Source organism: Hoplias malabaricus, chromosome 16, assembly GCF_029633855.1.
Source record: "Hoplias malabaricus isolate fHopMal1 chromosome 16, fHopMal1.hap1, whole genome shotgun sequence".
Taxonomy (NCBI): domain Eukaryota; kingdom Metazoa; phylum Chordata; class Actinopteri; order Characiformes; family Erythrinidae; genus Hoplias; species Hoplias malabaricus.
The window spans coordinates 2,236,148-2,258,647 of NC_089815.1; the positions used below are offsets into that span (position 1 = coordinate 2,236,148).

Genomic DNA, 22,500 nt, shown 5'->3' on the forward strand with positions numbered 1-22,500 from the left:
TTTGTAAAGGCGTTGATGTAAAGGCTTTAATGTAAAGGCGCTGTTGTAAGACGCTGATGTAAAGGCTCTGATGTAAAGGCGTTGATGTAAAGGCTCTGATGTAAAGGCTCTGATGTAAAGGCTCTGATGTAAAGACGTTAATGTAAAGGCTCTGATGTAAAGGTGCTGATGTAAAGGCGTTGATGAAAAGGCTCTGTTGTAAAGGCTCTGATGTAAAGATGTTGATGTAAAGGCTCTGTTGTAAAGACGCTGATGTAAAGGCGTTGATGTAAAGGCTCTGATGTAAAGGCACTGTTGTAAAGGCTCTGATGTAAAGGCGTTGATGTAAAGGCGTTGATGTAAAGGCTCTGATGTAAAGGCTCTGATATAAAGGCGTTGATGAAAAGGCTCTGTTGTAAAGGCGCTGATGTAAAGGCTCTGATGTAAAGGCTCTGATGTAAAGGCTCTGATGTGAAGGCGCTGATGTAAAGGCGTTGATGTAAAGGCTCTGATGTAAAGGCTCTGATGTAAAGGCTCTGATATAAAGGCGTTGATGTGAAGGCTCTGTTGTAAAGGCGCTGATGTAAAGGTGTTGATGTAAAGGCTCTGTTGTAAAGGCGCTGATGTAAAGGCTCTGATGTAAAGGCTCTGATATAAAGGCGTTGATGTAAAGGCTCTGTTGTAAAGGCGCTGATGTAAAGGTGTTGATGTAAAGGCTCTGTTGTAAAGGCGCTGATGTAAAGGCATTGATGTAAAGGCTCTGATGTGAAGGCGCTGATGTAAAGGCGTTGATGTAAAGGCTCTGATGTCAAGGCTCTGATGTGAAGGCGCTGATGTGAAGGCGCTGATGTAAAGGCGCTGATGTAAAGGCGTTGATGTAAAGGCGTTGATGTAAAGGCTCTGATGTGAAGGCGCTGATGTAAAGGCGTTGATGTAAAGGCTCTGATGTAAAGGCTCTGTTGTAAAGGCGCTGATGTAAAGGTGTTGATGTAAAGGCTCTGTTGTAAAGGCGTTGATGTAAAGGCTCTGTTGTAAAGGCGTTGATGTAAAGGCTCTGATGTGAAGGCGCTGATGTAAAGGCGTTGATGTAAAGGCTCTGATGTCAAGGCTCTGATGTGAAGGCGCTGATGTGAAGGCGCTGATGTGAAGGCGCTGATGTAAAGGCTCTTATGTAAAGGCTCTGATGTGAAGGCGCTGATGTAAAGGCGTTGATGTAAAGGCTCTAATGTCAAGGCTCTGATGTAAAGGCTCTGATATAAAGGCGTTGATGTAAAGGCTCTGTTGTAAAGGCGCTGATGTAAAGGTGTTGATGTAAAGGCTCTGTTGTAAAGGCGCTGATGTAAAGGCGTTGATGTAAAGGCTCCGATATAAAGGCTCTGATGTGAAGGCGCTGATGTAAAGGCGTTGATGTAAAGGCTCTGATGTAAAAGCTCTGATGTAAAGGCTCTGATATAAAGGCGTTGATGTAAAGGCTCTGTTGTAAAGGCGCTGATGTAAAGGCGTTGATGTAAAGGCTCTGATGTAAAGGCTCTGATGTAAAGGCGTTGATGTAAAGGCGCTGATGTAAAGGCGTTGATGTAAAGGCTCTGATGTAAAGGCTCTGATGTAAAGGCGTTGATGTAAAGGCGCTGATGTAAAGGCGCTGATGTAAAGGCTCTGATGTAAAGGCGTTGATGTGAAGGCGCTGATGTAAAGGCGTTGATGTAAAGGCTCTGATGTAAAGGCTCTGATGTAAAGGCGTTGATGTAAAGGCTCTGTTGTAAAGGCGCTGATGTAAAGGTGTTGATGTAAAGGCTCTGTTGTAAAGGCGCTGATGTAAAGGCGTTGATGTAAAGGCTCTGATGTGAAGGCGCTGATGTAAAGGCGTTGATGTAAAGGCTCTGATGTAAAGGCTCTGATGTGAAGGCGCTGATGTGAAGGCGCTGATGTAAAGGCGTTGATGTAAAGGCTCTGATGTAAAGGCTCTGATGTGAAGGCGCTGATGTAAAGGCGCTGATGTAAAGGCGTTGATGTAAAGGCTCTGATGTCAAGGCTCTGATGTAAAGGCTCTGATATAAAGGCGTTGATGTAAAGGCTCTGTTGTAAAGGCGCTGATGTAAAGGTGTTGATGTAAAGGCTCTGTTGTAAAGGCGCTGATGTAAAGGCGTTGATGTAAAGGCTCCGATGTAAAGGCTCTGATGTGAAGGCGCTGATGTAAAGGCGTTGATGTAAAGGCTCTGATGTCAAGGCTCTGATGTAAAGGCGTTGATGTAAAGGCTCTGATGTAAAGGCGCTGATGTAAAGGCTCTGATGTAAAGGCGTTGATGTAAAGGCTCTGATGTAAAGGCGCTGATGTAAAGGCTCTGATGTAAAGGCGTTGATGTAAAGGCTCTGTTGTAAAGGCGCTGATGTAAAGGCGTTGATGTAAAGGCTCTGATGTAAAGGCGCTGATGTAAAGGCTCTGATGTAAAGGCGTTGATGTAAAGGCTCTGTTGTAAAGGCGCTGATGTAAAGGCGTTGATGTAAAGGCTCTGATGTAAAGGCTCTGATGTAAAGGCGTTGATGTAAAGGCGCTGATGTAAAGGCATTGATGTAAAGGCGCTGATGTAAAGGCGTTGATGTAAAGGCTCTGTTGTAAAGGCGCTGATGTAAAGGCTCTGATGTAAAGGCTCTGATGTAAAGGCATTGATGTAAAGCCTCTGATGTAAAGGCTCTGATGTAAAGGCTCTGATATAAAGGCGTTGATGTAAAGGCTCTGTTGTAAAGGCACTGATGTAAAGGTGTTGATGTAAAGGCTCTGTTGTAAAGGCGCTGATGTAAAGGCTCTGATGTAAAGGCTCTGATGTAAAGGCGTTGATGTAAAGCCTCTGATGTAAAGGCTCTGATGTAAAGGCTCGGATATAAAGGCGTTGATGTAAAGGCTCTGTTGTAAAGGCACTGATGTAAAGGTGTTGATGTAAAGGCTCTGTTGTAAAGGAGCTGATGTAAAGGTGTTGATGTAAAGGCTCTGTTGTAAAGGCGCTGATGTAAAGGCGTTGATGTAAAGGCTCCGATGTAAAGGCTCTGATGTGAAGTCGCTGATGTAAAGGCGTTGATGTAAAGGCTCTGATGTCAAGGCTCTGATGTAAAGGCTCTGATGTAAAGGCTCTGATATAAAGGCGTTGATGTAAAGGCTCTGTTGTAAAGGCGCTGATGTAAAGGTGTTGATGTAAAGGCTCTGTTGTAAAGGCGCTGATGTAAAGGCGTTGATGTAAAGGCTCCGATGTAAAGGCTCTAATGTGAAGGCGCTGATGTAAAGGCGTTGATGTAAAGGCTCTGATGTCAAGGCTCTGATGTAAAGGCGTTGATGTAAAGGCTCTGATGTCAAGGCTCTGATGTAAAGGCGTTGATGTAAAGGCTCTGATGTAAAGGCTCTGATGTAAAGGCGTTGATGTAAAGGCTCTGATGTCAAGGCTCTGATGTAAAGGCGTTGATGTAAAGGCTCTGATGTAAAGGCGCTGATGTAAAGGCGTTGATGTAAAGGCTCTGTTGTAAAGGCGCTGATGTAAAGGCGTTGATGTAAAGGCTCTGATGTAAAGGCTCTGATGTAAAGGCTGTGTTGTAAAGGCGCTGATGTAAAGGCGTTGATGTAAAGGCTCTGATGTAAAGGCTCTGTTGTAAAGGCTCTGATGTAAAGGCTCTGATGATGTAAAGGTGCTGTTGTAAAGGCGCTCTGTGGTGAATCTTGGGTCGACTGCAGATTCCCATCTCACAGGCTCTAGAGTCATGTCTCGATGTGGTAGAGCTGATGTTTTGAAAATTGAAATGCCACGTTTTAAATGTTGCATCAAAGAGATATTTGTGTATGTGTGTGTGTGTGTGTGTGTGTGTGTGTGTGTCTGAAACTTCCCCTATCTGACACACATTCAGAAACGTCTTCATTGTTGCTGAGCTGTTATCTCCACAGCTAGATGTCTGACTACTTTGGAAACTTTTTCAAATGCAGTTTCCCTAAGGGTTGCACAGACACTGCTCTCTCTCTCTCTCTCTCTCTCTCTCTCTCTCTCTCTCTCTCTCTCTCTCTCTCTCTCTCTGTGGGTATGTGTGTGGTGAATGTGTGTGTGTGTGTGTGTGTGTGTGTGTTTCATGCAGATAAGACGCTCTTGTCATGTCTGTGTGTCTAGAACGCCTGATGCGGGCTCTTTGAAGACAGGTTTGCTTTGTTTGGTTACTTCTTAATTCCAGTCTTTATCCGCAGCATCTGATCTTCCCCAGAGTTTTAAATACTGTATTTCATCCTCATTCGTCTTTTCATTTGTCACCGCCTTTAAAACATGTTTTATTTGAATTATGAAGTAGATCTGTATTATTTTACCTCATCGCTACGCTCCTTTTTCATTCTTTTATCTTCACCAACTCTACTGGAGTTCTGCAGTTACAGAATGTAGTTCACCTGTTGCTCTGCATACTTTGTTGTGCTCAGGACCCCCACAGAGCAGGTGTGATGTGTTGGTGGATCATTCTCAGCGCTGCAGTGACACTGACGTGGTGGTGGTGTGTTAGTGTGTGTTGTACTGGTGTAGAGTGGATCAGACACAGCAGTGCTGCTGGAGTTTTTAAACCCTGTGTCCACTCTGTGAGACACTTCTCTCTCGCTGGTCACCACCCACAGGACACCCTCCACAGGACACCCCCAACAGGACACCTCCACAAGACACTGCCCCACAGGATACCCCCCACAAGACACCCCCCACAGGACACTGCCCCACAGGACACCTCCCACAGGAAACCCCCACAAGACACATCCCACAGGACACCCCCCACAGGACACTGCCCCACAGGACACCTCCCACAGGACACTGCCCCAGGACACCCCCCACAAAACAACCCCCACAAGACACCTCCCACAGGACAGCCCCCACAGGACACCCCCCACAAGACACTCCCACAGGACACTGCCCCACAGGACACCTCCCACAAGACACTGCCCCACAGGACACCCCCCAAAAAGACACCCCCCACAAGACACACCCCCCACAGGACACATCCCCAACAGGACACCCCCCCTACATGACACAACTCCCACAGGACACCTCCCCCACAGGACACACCTCCCACAGGACACGTCCCCCACAGGACAACCCCCACAGGATCCCCCACAGGACCCCCCCCCCCCCTCATGATGGGCACACCCCCCTCATGATGTCCCCCATGAGAAGTTACAGCACATGGCGAGGACTGAAGGCACGTGAATTAACGCGCAGTTCTCTGTCTTTTCTGCGTGCGTACGTCAGAGTTCCTCCGGGAGCAGAATCACGGCCTCTCTCAGCCTCCGCAGACTGGAGCGAAGAAGTGTGAACTGATCTGTTTTTCTGAGCGACAGCTATTCACGAGTCTCTTTTAAACTCTCGCACCCAGGGTTAGTCGCCATGGCAACGCGCAAATGTTTCTGTGTTCGTCTTTTCAGCCCCGACGTGAAGATGCATGTTTCTGTTTCATGTTTCTGGAGGAGCGTGGACGGAGATCCTCGGCTGAGAGCAGATCCTTAAAGAGACGTTAATGAGCAGCAGATTCACTCTTTTATATTTATTATTACTTTATATTCATTTATAAACAGACTTCTCAAAGAGAGCGAGAGAGTGGGGGGAGAGAGAGATGCACGAGGTCTGTTTCTTCTGCCGAGGTGGGACTAGAAAAGCAGATTTCACAGCTATGTAAACAGGAAAAAATAACATCATTCCTCTCTCTCTCTCTCTCTCTCTCTCTCTCTCTCTTTTTCAACTGTCTTCTGTCCATCTCTCTCTCTCTTGACTCCCAGTGGCTCGAAAGTATGTCAGATGGAAGTCTGCCAGACAGAGAGAGAGAGACACACACAGAGAGGGAGACAGACAGAGAGAGATACTGACAGTAAAGGCTGAATGAGGGCTAATTACACTATCAGAGCGGGCGAGAGAGATAGAGAAAGTGCAGATAGAGGGAGGCCTTTGGGGACTGATAAAAGCTGCTGCTTTCAAAAGAAAAAAGAGAAAGAGGGAAACGGAGCACTGATGTAAATCTCACATCAGCGCTTTTCCACCAACAAGGAACCGGAGCGGCTCCCGGTCCTGAACCTGATCTAGAACCGCTCCGTGTGCTTCCACCGACATAAACAGGTTCCTGAACCAGAAAATTCGGTTCCCAGCTGGAGACTGTTCTCAGAACTCTGCACCATTTCCAGCTGTGTATCGTATCTCACCTTTTCTCTCCTTCACTTTTTCACTCATTCACTCTGTCTCTCTGTTCATCTCTCTCTATCTCTCTCTCTGTTCATCTCTCTCTCTCTCTCTCTCTCTCTCTCTCTGTTCGTCTCTCTCTCTCTGTTCATCTCTCTCTCTCTCTCTCTCTCTCTCTGTTCATCTCTCTCTCTCTCTCTCTCTGTTCATCTCTCTCTCTCTCTCTCTCTCTCTCTGTTCCTCTCTCTCTCTGTTCATCTCTCTCTCTCTCTCTCTGTTCATCTCTCTCTCTCTCTCTCTCTGTTCATCTCTCTCTCTGTTCATCTCTCTCTCTCTCTCTCTCTCTCTGTTCATCTCTCTCTCTCTCTCTCTCTGTTCATCTCTCTCTCTCTCTCTCTCTCTCTCTGTTCATCTCTCTCTCTCTGTTCATCTCTCTCTCTCTCTCTCTCTCTCTGTTCGTCTCTCTCTCTGTTCATCTCTCTCTCTCTCTCTCTGTTCATCTCTCTCTCTCTCTCTCTCTGTTCATCTCTCTCTCTCTCTCTCTCTGTTCATCTCTCTCTCTCTCTCTCTCTCTGTTCGTCTCTCTCTCTGTCATCTCTCTCTCTCTCTGTTCATCTCTCTCTCTGTTCATCTCTCTCTCTCTCTCTCTCTCTCTCTCTCTCTGTTCATCTCTCTCTCTCTCTCTCTCTCTGTTCATCTCTCTCTCTCTCTCTCTCTCTCTCTGTTCGTCTCTCTCTCTGTTCATCTCTCTCTCTCTCTGTTCATCTCTCTCTCTGTTCATCTCTCTCTCTCTCTCTCTCTCTCTCTCTCTGTTCATCTCTCTCTCTCTCTCTCTCTCTGTTCATCTCTCTCTCTCTCTCTCTGTTCATCTCTCTCTCTGTTCATCTCTCTCTCTCTCTGTTCATCTCTCTCTCTCTCTCTCTCTCTGTTCATCTCTCTCTCTCTCTCTCTCTCGCTCCAGTCTGATGCGAGAGCAGTGTCCGTTAGTGTTCTCCTCCAAGCGTGTAGAGGCTTTCTCACAGAGGGTCAGAGTGAGAGATTATTTCTGTTTGTCACGTTTGAACGATCCTGGGCCAGAGAGGGCGCTGTTTCACCGTGGTCCAGAGTCCAGCCGCGGAGCCGTGTTCAGATCTGTCCACTCTCTCTGTCTCTGATCATCTGCGGCAACAACTGCAGGAAGCAGCACTACTGCCAGTGGAGTGTGTGTGTGTGTGTGTGTGTGTGTGTGCTCATTCCTTGGCACTCTGGTGTTGAATGTGGGTCAGTGTGCCTCCTCCAGTCTTCTGTGTGTGTGTCTGTGTCATCATTAATTCACACACGCACACACACACACACACACACACACACACACACACACACACACACACTCACTCTGTCATGCATTTTTCATCAGCTCAGAGTGGACGGTCAATATTTCATACAGAGGTGTGTGTGTGTGTGTGTGCACTGTGTATGCTCCAATCAGCCATAACTTTAAAACCACCTTCTCATTTTTACACTCACTGTCCACTCTCTCTGCTCCTCTGACCACAGGAGAACTTTGTAACTCTACAATTACAGACTGTTGCGTACTTTTTTGCCCCATCTCCCCCTGTTCTTTAAAGACCAGGGCCTCCACAGGGCCCCCACGGTGTAGGTTTGATGTGGGTGCTGAGTCTGCCGTGACAGTGACGTGTTGGTGTGTAATCTCTCTCTCTCTCTCTCTCTCTCTCTCTCTCTCTCTCTGTGTGTTTAGTGTTGCCCACCTGTTCTCCGATGGATTTCCACTGTGATAACGGGAAGTGTATCCGCCGCTCCTGGGTGTGTGACGGAGACAATGACTGTGAGGACGACTCGGACGAGCAGGACTGCCGTGAGTGTGATATTTCTGCTGTTTTTTTTCTTTTCCAGGAGGTTTAAAGTTGATCTTCGGCGTTCAGCAGCTGGACACAACATCTGGACGCGCAGAGGAGGTGTGAGAGTTGCTGTGATTGGGTTAGCGTCCCCGCGGCTAACATGTGGCAGCGTCCAGCCGAGGGTGGAGGGGTCAAGGTTGCTGTGGAAATGACACCTGACTCTTTGAAAATTTAGGGAGAGACCTTTGGCCTCGTGGTTTACACACTTCCTCTCGGCGCCTCCGGCAGCACGTGGCGAGTGTGTGTGTGGTTGTGTGTGTGTGTGTGTGTGTGTGAGAGAGAGAGTTTATAACGGACTTCAGAAGCTAGCATTCAGGTTTTTCATCATTTTACATATATTTTGTGATGAATTCAACAAAACAAATGCCTCAAAAACCTTTAGAAAAGAGTCACATTGCATTGGTTTCCATTAAAGCAACTGTAGGTAAAATTACAGTCACTTCTTACTCACACGCACCGCTCCACCTTAAAAGATACAGTCGCTTCTTACTCACACACACCGCTCCACCTTAAAAAATACAATCGCTTCTTACTCACACACACCGCTCCACCTTAAAAGAAACAGTCGCTTCTTACTCACACACACTGCTCCACCTTAAAAGAAACAGTCGCTTCTTACTCACACGCACCGCTCCACCTTAAAAAATACAATCGCTTCTTACTCACACACACCGCTCCACCTTAAAAGAAACAGTCGCTTCTTACTCACACACACCGCTCCACCTTAAAAGAAACAGTCGCTTCTTACTCACACACAGTGCTCCACCTTAAAAGATACAGTCGCTTCTTACTCACACACACCACTCCACATTAAAAGATACAGTCGCTTCTTACACACACACACCGCTCCACCTTAAAAGATACAGTTGCTTCTTACTCACACGCACCACTCCATCTTAAAAGATACAGTCGCTTCTTACTCACACACACCGCTCCACCTTAAAAGATACAGTCGCTTCTTACTCACACACACCATTCCGCCTTAAAAGATACAGTCGCTTCTTACTCACACGCACCACTCCACCTTAAAAGATACAGTCGCTTCTTACTCACACGCACCGCTCCACATTAAAAGATACAGTCGCTTCTTACTCACACGCACCGCTCCACATTAAAAGATACAGTCGCTTCTTACTCACACACACCACTCCACCTTAATAGATACAGTCGCTTCTTACTCACACACACCTCTTTCCACCGTAAAAGATACTGCGCTTATTTTTACCTTAGTGTTATTATTATTATAATAATAACCGTCGACAGAGGCGTGTGAGAACAAAACGCTGGAACAGTGAAGTCCCTGAGGTTGATTACAGAGGATTAACACATGAACTTGTGCTTTGGTTCTGTTGTTATCAGAGTCCTCCGCTCACTCTCCACACTCCAAACACACACACACACACACACACACACATTCTTAATCACCGTCATTAAGAACCACAGTGGTTAAAGGCTGTGATTACTGTTATTACTCTGTGATTATGGAGCCTTTCGGCTGCTGGAGCTTCTCTAATTTAATACACTTTTAACCCTTTAAACTCCAGGGTTCATTCTCTTCAGTTATTGTTTTAAATAAAGTATAACACGAATATAACACGACCCCACCCCCTCTGCTTTTATAGTAACGTCCAGGAAGGACAGCACTGTCACTCTCTTACTGTCCACTGTGGCTTTATACTATTTCTATGAGTTCTGTGAGGTTCTGGACGTGGAGGGGGGCTGTTAGCTGGTGGTCTCAGTGTAGGTTTCAGGGAAGAAGACACACACACACACTCCATCCTCATTGCTGCTGGTCAGTTATTACCTGTGCCTTTACATTAGGATATAAACAGTTTTAAGGTCGTTAATAATCATTTATAACACAGAGATAAAAAGGTAAACATCTGATTGTCTATTATTTTACTCTATTCTTTAAAAGTCACAGGAGTTCAATCTGGACCCCCGTGTTTCTAATAAAGTGGCCAGTGAGTATAATATTTATATTCTGAGGAGAGAGAGGGAGAGAAAAGAGGTGAGAGAGAGAGAAAGAGAGAGAAAATAGGTGAGAGGGAGAGAGAGACATAGAGAGAATAGAGATGAGACAGAGAGAAAAGAGATGAGACAGAGAGAGAAAAGAGGTGAGAGGGAGAGACACAGAGAGAAAAGAGATGAGAGAGAGACAGAGAGAAAAGAGGTGAGAGAGAGAGAGAGAGAAAAGAGATGAGAGAGAGACAGAGAGAGAAAAGATGAGAGAGACAGAGAAAAGAGATGAGAGAGAGACAAACAGAGAAAAGAGGTGAGAAAGAGAGACAGAGAGAGAAAAGAGATGAGAGAGAGAGAGACAGAGAAAAGAGGTGAGAGAGAGAGACAGAGAGAAAAGAGATGAGAGAGAGACACAGAGAGAAAAGAGGTGTGAGAGAGAGACAGAAAAGAGGTGAGAGAGAGAGACAGGGAGAAAAGAGGTGAGAGAGAGAGTGAGAGAGAGAAAGGAGGTGAGAGAGATAGACAGAGAGAAAAGAGGTGATAGAGAGAGAGTCAGAGAGAGAAAAGAGGTGAGAGAGAGAGACAGAGAGAAAAGAGGTGAGAGACAGAAAAGAGATGAGAGAGGAGATGAACGAGAGAGAGAGAGAGTGGGAGAAAGAAGGGAGATGATGAAGAGAATGACAGAGAGAGGAAAGAGATGAGAGAGAGAGAGAGAGAGAGAGAAAAGAGGTGAGAGACAGAGAAAAGAGATGAGGGAGGGAGAGAGAGAGAAGAGATGAACGAGAGAGAGAGAGAGAGAGAGAGAGAGAGAGAGAGAGAGTGGGAGAAAGAAGGGAGATAATGAAGAGAATGACAGAGAGAGAAAAGAGATGAGAGAGAGAGAGAAAAGACGTGAGAGACAGAGAAAAGAGATGAGAGAGGAGATGAACGAGAGAGAGAGAGAGAGTGGGAGAAAGAAAGGAGATGATGATGAAGAGAATGATAGAGAGAGAAAAGGCAGATGTTTGATGTCTGACCTATATTTCCAGGTTTTGTCGTGTGACGCTGTGGGGGTCCGTCTGCGGTGGGTTTTCATCAATTTTTTATTTTCCCTCACCTTTATTATTTAACGCTCTCTCTCTCTCTCTCTCTCTCTCTCTCTCTCTCTCTCTCTCTCTCTGTTCATCTCTCTCTCTCTCTCTCTCTCATTATTGTATTGTTATTAAAGTGTGTGTGATCTGTGGAGCTTTGTGAGTGCCAGACATGGAGAAATGAGGAGAGATGAGGTGTGTGTGTGTGTGTGGAAAAATATGCTCCAGATGTGAATCAGAACTGGTTTATTTTATAATTTCACAGCGACACACATCATTACCTGTATGTTACCTGTATGAGGCAGCGTCCTAAATCATTCACTACCTTCACAGACCTGCTCCCTATAACAGCGCCCCCTGTGGCGATGGAGGGGAGGACGTGAACAGGGTCACGAATTTACTGTGGACACACTGTGCTTTATATGTGTTTTTTATGAATGAGGAGAGGGAGAGAGAGAGAATTGTGTGTGTGTGTGTGTGTGTGTGTGTGTGTGTGTAAAAGTAGGCTACATTTATTATTAACAATGTCTCCAACATCTCCTACCAACGTCTCTAAAGCTCCACACCTCAATAAAATATAACCTACAGTCTGGACTGTGTGTGTGTGTGTGTGTGTGTGTGTGTGTGTGTGTGTGTGTGTGTGTGTGACCTTTAGTAATCAGTCATATGTCTGGCTTTCCCTCTGTCTGTCTGTCTGTGTTATAAATTAGTAAAGAGTAAGTCCAGGGTTCAGTCTTCGTCTCGGGTCACTGTCTGTGTGTTGTCCCCGGTGCTGGGGGCTGTTCTGGTCAGAGCGGGTCCGGGAGGCGGTCCCAGGCCCAGGTGGAGCGGTGGGGACGGGTCAGGAAGACCGCCTGAGGGTAAAAGTTGAGCTGAATCGACCGTGGACGGTTCATCCGGTGTGGATCACAGGAGCGCAGTCTGAACACACAGTGAAACAGAATCTAAATCTGGTGTTGTCTGCAGAAGACGTGTTACTTACTTTCACTCAGGAACATGATCAGACTTCTGTGTTCGACTGAACATCTCCAGCATCAGGCTGAAGTACAGAGTCCTGGAGATTAATGAATTAATAGAGAACGGAAATCTCAGATGATTATTTTTTTTCCAAAACATCCAATAATAACCCCTGGCTTTGATCTCAGTAATGTGGGGTTTAGTGGCGGCGTGTGTCTACACTTACTCTGATTTATTTCACTGTCCTACATCTGCACACAAGAGGGAAGAGTTAGGTAACACCAGGAAGCAGTAAACACAAAAAATACTTTAAAATCCATATTTATTTAAGCAACGGTGTTTTGTGTTATTAAAGGGACAGTAGGTAAGATTGTGTACTTGTGTTCCTGAGCTCTCGCTACATTTGGAGAGTAAAGTGTTATTAAAGGGACAGTAGGTAAGATTGTGTACTTGTGTTCCTGAGCTCTCGCTACATTTGGAGAGTAAAGTGTTATTAAAGGGACAGTAGGTAAGATTGGGTACTTGTGTTCCTGAGCTCTCGCTACATTTGGAGAGTAAAGTGTTATTAAAGGGACAGTAGGTGAGATTGGGTACTTGTGTTCCTGAGCTCTCGCTACATTTGGAGAGTAAAGTGTTATTAAAGGGACAGTAGGTGAGATTGGGTACTTGTGTTCCTGAGCTCTCGCTACATTTGGAGAGTAAAGTGTTATTAAAGGGACAGTAGGTAAGATTGGGTACTTGTGTTCCTGAGCTCTCGCTTCATTTGCAGAGTAAAGTGTTATTAAAGGGACAGTAGGTGAGATTGGGTACTTGTGTTCCTGAGCTCTCGCTTCATTTGCAGAGTAAAGTGTTATTAAAGGGACAGTAGGTGAGATTGGGTACTTGTGTTCCTGAGCTCTCGCTTCATTTGCAGAGTAAAGTGTTATTAAAGGGACAGTAGGTAAGATTGGGTACTTGTGTTCCTGAGCTCTCGCTACATTTGGGGAGTGTAATTAATTTTTACAGCACAGTCCTGAAATCAAGGGGCATGGAGAGGGAGGAAGGGGTGGGGTGTTGTCCTACCCTCTTTCCGAAGTTACACAGTGCAGTTTCTGCAGTGCTGAATCCGAAGGGAGTAGCAAAGACAGAGGCTGTACTCTCCCTGTTACAGCTCAGTGGATCATCACAATGGTTTTGAAGCTGAATCTTACATCAGATGAAGTGAATCACTGTGTGACTCATGTAGACTCACACTGAAGCTCTGTAGACCTGGTCAGATGTTCATAACCATATTTGTGTGTGTGTGTGTGTGTGTGTGTGTTTTAGCCCCCCGAGAGTGTGAGGAGGATGAGTTCCACTGTCAGAACGGGTACTGTATCCGGAGCCTGTGGCAATGTGACGGCGACAACGACTGCGGAGACAACAGTGATGAACAGTGTGGTGAGTTACAGAACGGTTCTAGATACTGTGTGTCTTATTTCACAGAACCACCGCACAGACCTTTTCAGCAGAGCACAATTTAACCCCTTCAATCCTGAGAGAGTAGACAGCGATCAGTAGAACGTCTTCACAACGTCCAGTGTTCCACTCAGTTCTCCTGGTTCTGGATCATTCGGTTCTGGAATAACCTGATTACAAAACAACACCACGACACACACACACACACACACACACACACACACACATACACACACACACACACACTCCATGGTATCACACAGAGATCATGAATATACCTTGTGTTTTATAATCTGTCAGAGTTTATTGAGAGTGATAATGGAAAAATGTAAAAAAGAGCCGCTCTTAAATGAATAAATTGACCTTGTATCGCCCCCTGTGCTTCATATAGTGTATTACACTCTGTCAGAAGGGTGGGGGGGTCATGGTTGTTATGGGGCACTATAGAACATGGTACGGTTCCTGCAGTGTTTGTTGATTGGTGGGTGTAGGTCTTCCGAACACTTATTTCTTTCAGTGATTTCTACTGTGTTTTCCATGTGTGTGTGTGTGTGTGTGTGTGTGTGTGTGTGTGTGTGTGTACAGACATGAGAAAGTGTTCTGATAAGGAGTTCCGCTGTACCGATGGGAGCTGTATAGCAGATCACTGGTACTGTGACGGAGACACGGACTGCAAGGACGGAACAGACGAGGAAAACTGTCGTAAGTGTGTGTGGGTGTGTGTGGGGGTGTTTGTGAGTGTGTGTGTATGTGTAATCTGAGCTGCTGTGGGTTCCTCTGTGCTGTTTATAGAAACAGCAGCTGTGATTGGTCCTGTGTGTGTGTGTGTGTGTGTTTTGGTATTTGTGCTTTAACAAGACAGCAGTGACAGCTGTCACAAGTTTGTGTGTGCATGTGTGTTTGTGTGTGTGTGTGTGTGTGTGTGTGTGTGTGTGTGTGTTTGTGTGTGTAAACACCAAGTTAAATACCTTGTGTGTGTGTGTGTGTGTGTGTTTAGCCACAGACCTCCTGACGTCCACGTGCAGTGCGGAGGAGTTCCAGTGCGCGTATGGACGCTGCATCTTAGACATCTACCACTGTGACGGAGACGATGACTGCGGAGACTGGTCGGACGAATCAGACTGCTGTAAGACACACATCTGTACACAGCTGTTCACATCTGTACTGAATAACCTCTGTATAACCTCTACAGAACAACAGGAACTGAACTGGGACACTCTGGATGGTATAATTCTGCCTACCCCTTTTCTCTCTCTCACACACACACACACACACACATTGGTGTGTGGAACAGTGGAACTATGTTCTCTGGAGCGATGGAGTTTTTTTGTTTTGTCTCTCGCTCTGTCTCTCTATCTCTCTTTTTCCTCCAGTCAGTGTACATCTAATTATTCAGTCTCCGCCCCCCAGATGTTTACTCATCTTTTCTCTCTTCTGTGTGTCACTCCTTTCCTCTCCAGCTGTTCTGTCTTCTTCATCCCTTCTTCTTCTGTCGTTCTTGTCTCTTCCACCTGTTCTGTGTTCCTTTGATCGCAGCATGACTTCTACTCTGATGTTTCCTTCATCTTCCACTGTTCCACACACCAGAGGAACTCCATCGCTCCAGAGAACACAGTTCCACTGTTCCACACACCAGAGGAACCCCATCACTCCAGAGAACACAGTTCCACTGTTCCACACACCAGAGGAACTCCATCACTCCAGAGAACACAGTTCCACTGTTCCACACACCAGAGGAACTCCATCACTCCAGAGAACACAGTTCCACTGTTCCACACACCAGAGGAACCCCATCACTCCAGAGAACACAGTTCCACTGTTCCACACACCAGAGGAACTCCATCACTCCAGAGAACACAGTTCCACTGTTCCACACACCAGAGGAACCCCATCACTCCAGAGAACACAGTTCCACTGTTCCACACACCAGAGGAACTCCATCGCTCCAGAGAACACAGTTCCACTGTTCCACACACCAGAGGAACTCCATCACTCCAGAGAACACAGTTCCACTGTTCCACACACCAGAGGAACCCCATCACTCCAGAGAACACAGTTCCACTGTTCCACACACCAGAGGAACCCCATCGCTCCAGAGAACACAGTTCCACTGTTCCACACACCAGAGGAACTCCATCACTCCAGAGAACACAGTTCCACTGTTCCACAGACCAGAGGAACCCCATCGCTCCAGAGAACACAGTTCCACTGTTCCACACACCAGAGGAACTCCATCACTCCAGAGAACACAGTTCCACTGTTCCACAGACCAGAGGAACCCCATCGCTCCAGAGAACACAGTTCCACTGTTCCACACACCAGAGGAACCCCATCACTCCAGAGAACACAGTTCCACTGTTCCACACACCAGAGGAACTCCATCACTCCAGAGAACACAGTTCCACTGTTCCACACACCAGAGGAACCCCATCACTCCAGAGAACACAGTTCCACTGTTCCACACACCAGAGGAACTCCATCACTCCAGAGAACACAGTTCCACTGTTCCACACACCAGAGGAACCCCATCGCTCCAGAGAACACAGATGGTGATGCTAGACTCATGTGCAGCTGCTCCAGAGTGTCCCATTGCACTTCTCTAGAGTTTATATAAGTTTTGTGTGTACAGTGTATCCGACTTGCATAAATGTTTGTGTGTAACCCTTTCCTCTCTCTCTCTCTGTGTGTGTGTGTGTGTGTGTGTGTGTGTGTGTAGCTTCTCACCAGCCGTGTCGTTCTGCTGAGTTCATGTGCAGCAGTGGAATGTGTGTGAACGCAGGATGGAGGTGTGATGGAGAATACGACTGTGATGACCAATCAGACGAGACCAACTGCAGTAAGTGTGTGTGTGTGTGTGTGTGTGTGTGACAGAGAGGTTGTTTTGGTGTTAGAAATTCTCTGTATAGACAAAAACAGTAGGAATATTAATAATAGTGATGATACTTACTCTGTGTGTGTGTGTGCGTGTGTGTGTGTGTGTGTAGCTATTTCCATGTGTATGGCTGACCAGTTTCGCTGTGCGTCCGGGCGGTGTGTGCGGTTGTCATGGCGATGTGATGGTGAGGATGACTGCTCTGATGGCAGTGATGAAGATGACTGTGAAAAGACCGGTAAACACACACACACACACACACACAGACACACACACACAGAGTGTTGTGTAAGAGTTGTGATGGTGTGTTCTGTGTTGTCCAGGAGCTCCTCCGTGTGCCTCTGATCAGTTTCTGTGTGGAAACAGACGCTGCATCGGTCAACGCAAAGTGTGTAACGACGTTAACGACTGTGGAGATGGATCAGACGAACATCCGCACCAGGACTGCCGTTAGTACACACACACACACACACACACACATTAGCATACATATACACGTGCACACTTTGTTTCCAGTTGAACATCATATAAAATTCTTATACTTTTCTTTCTCTCTGTGTGTGTGTGTGTGTGTGTGTGTGTGTAGGTCCCAAGTCCAAGTCCACAGAGGGGAACTGTAATGTGGGAAATGGAGGCTGTTCTCAGAAGTGTCTGATGAGTCGAGGTTTGGTTCAGTGCTCCTGCCACACGGGATACAAGCTCTCAGAGGATGGAAAGACCTGCCAAGGTGTCTCTCTCTTTTTCTCTCTGTCCCTCTTTCTCTCTCCCTCTCTCTGTCTCTCTCACTCTCTCTCTCTCTCTCTTTCTCTCTCTCTCTCACACACACACACACACAGAGGTCAAGCTGTGTGTGTGTGTGTGTGTGTGTGTGTGTTTCCGGGTTGCAGTGGCAGAGGCTCAGGTTTCAGTCCGACAGGAGCCGTTCCAACAACAGCAGTGATGCTTTCTTCTTCTCTTCTTTTCTTCTGTCTTTCATCTCTTCATCCTCTGCTCATTTATGGCTGGAATGTGCCTGCTCTCACCACAGAGGAATCCTGGCACACTGGACAACTTCTGTGTGTGTGTGCGTGTGTGTGTGTGTGTGTGTGTGTGTGTGTGTGTGTGTGTGTGTGTGTGTGTGTGTGAATATTTGTGCCCCATTGTATTTCTGCACAGAAATGTAATCCAGTGAGGAAAGAGTTAAAACTATATCTCCTAAAATCTTTAAAGGCACAGTCAGTCATTTTAGCATTAAATACTAGAATTGTAAATTATTAATGATTTTTTAAAATTAGTTTCTGTAAAGTACGACTAACATCAGATGAAAAATGAGACTGCTCTGTCTGCTCTGAATGAACCGGGTTTTATTCTACATAGAGCGGGTCCTGAGGTGCTGTTTTCATACAAGCGTTGGTGCTTTATGTTTTTTAGCTGCTGTTGGCTGCAATCATGCCCCCGCCCCCAAATCCCCACAAGTGGGACCGTCTGTAGCCCCCTCTTCACCCAATCAGAGTCCATGAAATACAGAACACACTCAAACCCGGACCAATTAGCACAGAACACACTCAAACCCAGACCAATCAGCACAGAACACACTCAAACCCGGACCAATCAGCACAGAACACACTCAACCCTGGACCAATCAGCACAGAACACACTCAACCCCTGACCAATCAGAACAGAACACACTCAACCCCTGACCAATCAGCACAGAACACACTCAACCCCGGACCAGTCAGCACAGAACACACTCAACCCCGGACCAATCTGCACAGAACACACTCAACCCCGGACCAATCAGCACAGAACACACTCAAACCCGGACCAATCAGCACAGAACACACTCAAACCCGGACCAATCAGCACAGAACACACTCAAACCTGGACCAGTCAGCACAGAACACACTCAACCCTGGACCAATCAGCACAGAACACACTCAACCCCTGACCAATCAGCACAGAACACACTCAAACCCGGACCAGTCAGCACAGAACACACTCAACCCCGGACCAGTCAGCACAGAACACACTCAACCCCGGACCAATCTGCACAGAACACACTCAACCCCGGACCAATCAGCACAGAACACACTCAAACCCGGACCAATCAGCACAGAACACACTCAAACCCGGACCAATCAGCACAGAACACACTCAAACCTGGACCAGTCAGCACAGAACACACTCAAACCCGGACCAATCAGCACAGAACACACTCAAACCTGGACCAGTCAGCACAGAACACACTCAACCCCGGACTAATCTGCACAGAACACACTCAACCCTGGACCAATCAGCACAGAACACACTCAACCCCTGACTAATCTGCACAGAACACACTCTGGACACACTGCTGTGTGATATATAATAGACTCAGAGTCATTGTGAGTGGTGACTCTTATGGTGTAAGACCCAGTAGGGGGCGCTCACAGCCCCACTCTCTGCTCTTAGTCCTGACCACAGTCCCTTATTAGAAAATGTCTTTAAATAAGACATCATCCACTGGGAGAGTTCTGTGTTGATTATTTGCTCGCTTTTTTCCCCGTACTGCCCCAATCACAAATCCGCCTCGTTACCATGACGACCAAAAGCAAAATCGTTTGAAAGTTATCAGTGTGAACAAATCCAGTGTGTTCCTTAAAGAATCTTCCAAAGTTTAAAGTCTGGTACACAACAGTGAGTGAATAATAATCCCTGATATTAATAAAGTGCCGTTGTCCTCTGTGTGCTGATGTGTCCAGATGTGGACGAGTGTGCGAATGAAGGCTACTGCAGTCAGGGCTGCACTAACACTGAGGGAGGGTTTCAGTGCTGGTGTGTTCAAGGCTACGAGCTTCGACCTGATAAACGCAGCTGTAAAGCTCTGGGTGAGTAACTTCCCTTCAGATCTGTTCACATGGAGCACACTTTCATTCTGATTCACTCAGATTCACTTTCTTTAGGACTGATTCATACTGATTTAGTTTAGTTTACTTTCTTTCCATTTGATTCAGTTGGATTCACTCTAATAGTTTCATTTAGTTTGATTCACATTAATAGTTTCACTCAGTTTGATTCACACTGATTCAATTTGATTCACATCTTTCACTTTGATTCACGCTAATAGTTTCACTCAGTTTGATTCACATCTTTCAGTTTGATTCACGCTAATAGTTTCACTCAGTTTGATTCATGCTAATAGTTTCACTCAGTTTGATTCACACTGATTCAGTTTGATTCACATCTTTCAGATTGATTCACGCTGATAGTTTCACTCAGTTTCATTCACGCTGATTCAGTTTGGTTCACAACTTTCAGTTTGATTCACTCTGATAGTTTCATTCAGTTTGATTCACGCTGATTCATATTGATTCCCTTTCTTACAGGTTGATATACCTGTATATTGTATATACAGTATATTGTCTCTAATATACTTTCTCATCCCCCTTCCTCTCTTTCACTCTGACTCTCACTCTGACCACCCCCCTGTTCCCCCAGGTCCTGAGCCTGTGTTGTTGTTTGCGAATCGCATTGACATCCGTCAGGTTCTGCCTCACCGCTCTGAGTACACTCTACTGTTGAATAACCTGGAGAACGCCATCGCGCTGGACTTCCACCACAGTAAAGAGCTGGTGTTCTGGTCCGATGTCACTCTGGACCGGATCATGAAGGCCAACCTGAATGGCAGCAATGTGGAGGAGGTGGTGTCTACTGGACTGGAGAGCCCAGGTACGAATCAGAGAGAGAGAGAGAGACAGACAGATAAACTGGGAAACACACAGACAGACAGACAGGGAGGCACACAGTCTCTTTAAAAGTGTGTTTGTGGGTTTTAAATTCTGTGTTTAAACATGCTCTCTCTCTGTCTGTCTCTCCATCCCTCTTTCTCTCTCTCTCCATCCCTCTCTCTCTCTCTTTCTCTCTCTCTCTCTCTCTCTCTCTGTGTAGGAGGTCTGGCTATAGACTGGATCCATGATAAATTGTACTGGACGGACTCTGGGACGTCCCGGATAGAGGTGGCGAATCTGGACGGTTCACACAGGAAAGTTCTGATCTGGCAGAGCATGGAAAAACCTCGCGCCATCGCCCTGCACCCCATTGAAGGGTAAACACCTCACCTGGGGGAACGAGACAGTGGTCTTACACAAACACACACACACACACACACACTGATGTGAAGATAATAATGTGTAGTAACAATGCACCCTTAAGAAGGAGAAAAAATGCCTTTGAAACAAAACCCACTTTAAGAGCTGTTTCTAAACATGTGAGGCTGGCGCCACCTTGTGTAATATTGGAAGCAAATCATACAAAAGTGAGTGAGTGAGTGAGTGAGTGAGTTAGTATTTATTTGAGTGAGTTAGAGAGTATTTACATGAGTGAATGAGTATGTATTTGAGTAAGTGAGTGAGCATCTAAGTTACAAGTCAGCTCCACATGGACATGAAAAATCAGATGTTTGAGATCTCCTGTGTGTGTGTGTGTGTGTGTGTGTGTGTGTGTGTGTGTGTGTGTGTGTGTGTGTAGTAAGATCTACTGGACGGACTGGGGGAACACGCCTCGTATTGAGTACTCCAACATGGATGGCTCTGGAAGGAGGATAATTGCAGATACGAACCTGTTCTGGCCGAACGGACTGACCATCGACTACGCCGGACACAGGATGTACTGGGTGGATGCCAAGCACCACGTCATCGAGAGAGCCGACCTCGACGGGAAGAACCGGAAAGCCGTCATCAGCCAAGGTACCGACGCTTGAAGTCAGACCTCAGTTTTATATATATTGTGTGTGTGTGTGTGTCGCACTGTGAAGGACTGGCGCCCCCTCCAAGGTGTGTTCCTACCTTGCACCCAGTGATTCCTGGTAGACTCTGGACCCACCATGAGAGGCCAAGTGTTACTGAGATGTTATCACAGGGAATGGTGTTTTTAATGCAAAGCTCAGAGTCTAAATCTTCCAAACGCTGGGTCTATCACAGGGTCTGACGCAGGGTCTAACACAGAGTCTGAGGCAGGGTCTAACACAGGGTCTGACGCAGGGTCTAACACAGGGTCTGAGGCAGGGTCTAACACAGGGTCTGAGGCAGGGTCTATTTAAAGGGTCTGACACAGGGTCTAACACAGTGTCTGAGGCAGGGTCTAACACAGGGTCTGACGCAGGGTCTAACACAGGGTCTAACACAGGGTCTGACGCAGGGTCTAACACAGGGTCTGAGGCAGGGTCTAACACAGGGTCTGAGGCAGGGTCTATTTAAAGGGTCTGACACAGGGTCTAACACAGTGTCTGAGGCAGGGTCTAACACAGGGTCTGACGCAGGGTCTAACACAGGGTCTAACACAGGGTCTGACGCAGGGTCTGACGCAGGGTCTGAGGCAGGGTCTAACACAGGGTCTGAGGCAGGGTCTAACACAGGGTCTGAGGCAGGGTCTAACACAGGGTCTGAGGCAGGGTCTGACGCAAGGTCTAACACAGGGTCTGATGCAGGGTCTGATGCAGGGTCTAACACAGGGTCTGACGCAGGGTCTGACGCAGGGTCTAACACAGGGTCTAACACAGGGTCTGACGCAGGGTCTAACACAGGGTCTAACACAGGGTCTGATGCAGGGTCTGATGCAGGGTCTAACACAGGGTCTGACGCAGGGTCTAACACAGGGTCTGACGCAGGGTCTAACACAGGGTCTAACACAGTGTCTGAGGCAGGGTCTAACACAGGGTCTGAGGCAGGGTCTAACACAGGGTCTGACACAGGGTCTAACACAGGGTCTGACGCAGGGTCTGAGGCAGGGTCTAACACAGGGTCTGAGGCAGGGTCTAACACAGGGTCTGACACAGGGTCTAACACAGGGTCTGACGCAGAGTCTAACACAGGGTCTGAGGCAGGGTCTAACACAGGGTCTGACGCAGGGTCTGACGCAGGGTCTGATGCAGGGTCTAACACAGGGTCTGAGGCAGGGTCTAACACAGGGTCTGACACAGGGTCTAACACAGGGTCTGACGCAGAGTCTAACACGGGGTCTGAGGCAGGGTCTGAGGCAGGGTCTGATGCAGGGTCTGATGCAGGGTCTTGAGTGGCTTGTTGCTTTTAGAAAACTGTGGTCAGTGTAAAATATATTAAAATACATGACGTTAAATTCATAGATGTATTTAATAGATTAAATAGAAAAGTCTAGACGTTTGTCGTTTTTTTGAAGGGACTCTT

The 22,500-nt window shown here is 46.7% G+C and overlaps 1 protein-coding gene across 3 annotated transcripts in view; it reads left to right on the forward strand.

Annotated features, from left to right (window-relative positions):
- Positions 1-7,890: 7,890 nt before the first annotated feature.
- Positions 7,891-22,500, forward strand: part of lrp4 (low density lipoprotein receptor-related protein 4) — a 45,001-nt gene continuing 30,391 nt past the window's right edge. For 2 of the 3 annotated variants that reach the window (XM_066647295.1, XM_066647297.1), the window contains exons 1-12: positions 7,891-8,001; positions 13,339-13,452; positions 14,056-14,178; positions 14,468-14,596; positions 16,187-16,306; positions 16,455-16,580; positions 16,666-16,791; positions 16,929-17,069; positions 19,063-19,188; positions 19,799-20,029; positions 20,249-20,405; positions 20,828-21,045. In XM_066647295.1, the coding sequence (XP_066503392.1) occupies positions 7,905-8,001; positions 13,339-13,452; positions 14,056-14,178; positions 14,468-14,596; positions 16,187-16,306; positions 16,455-16,580; positions 16,666-16,791; positions 16,929-17,069; positions 19,063-19,188; positions 19,799-20,029; positions 20,249-20,405; positions 20,828-21,045 (1,708 nt within the window). In that variant the 5' untranslated portion in view covers positions 7,891-7,904. The remainder of the gene's footprint in view (positions 8,002-13,338; positions 13,453-14,055; positions 14,179-14,467; positions 14,597-16,186; positions 16,307-16,454; positions 16,581-16,665; positions 16,792-16,928; positions 17,070-19,062; positions 19,189-19,798; positions 20,030-20,248; positions 20,406-20,827; positions 21,046-22,500) is intronic. The other variant, XM_066647296.1, reaches the window with a different exon arrangement.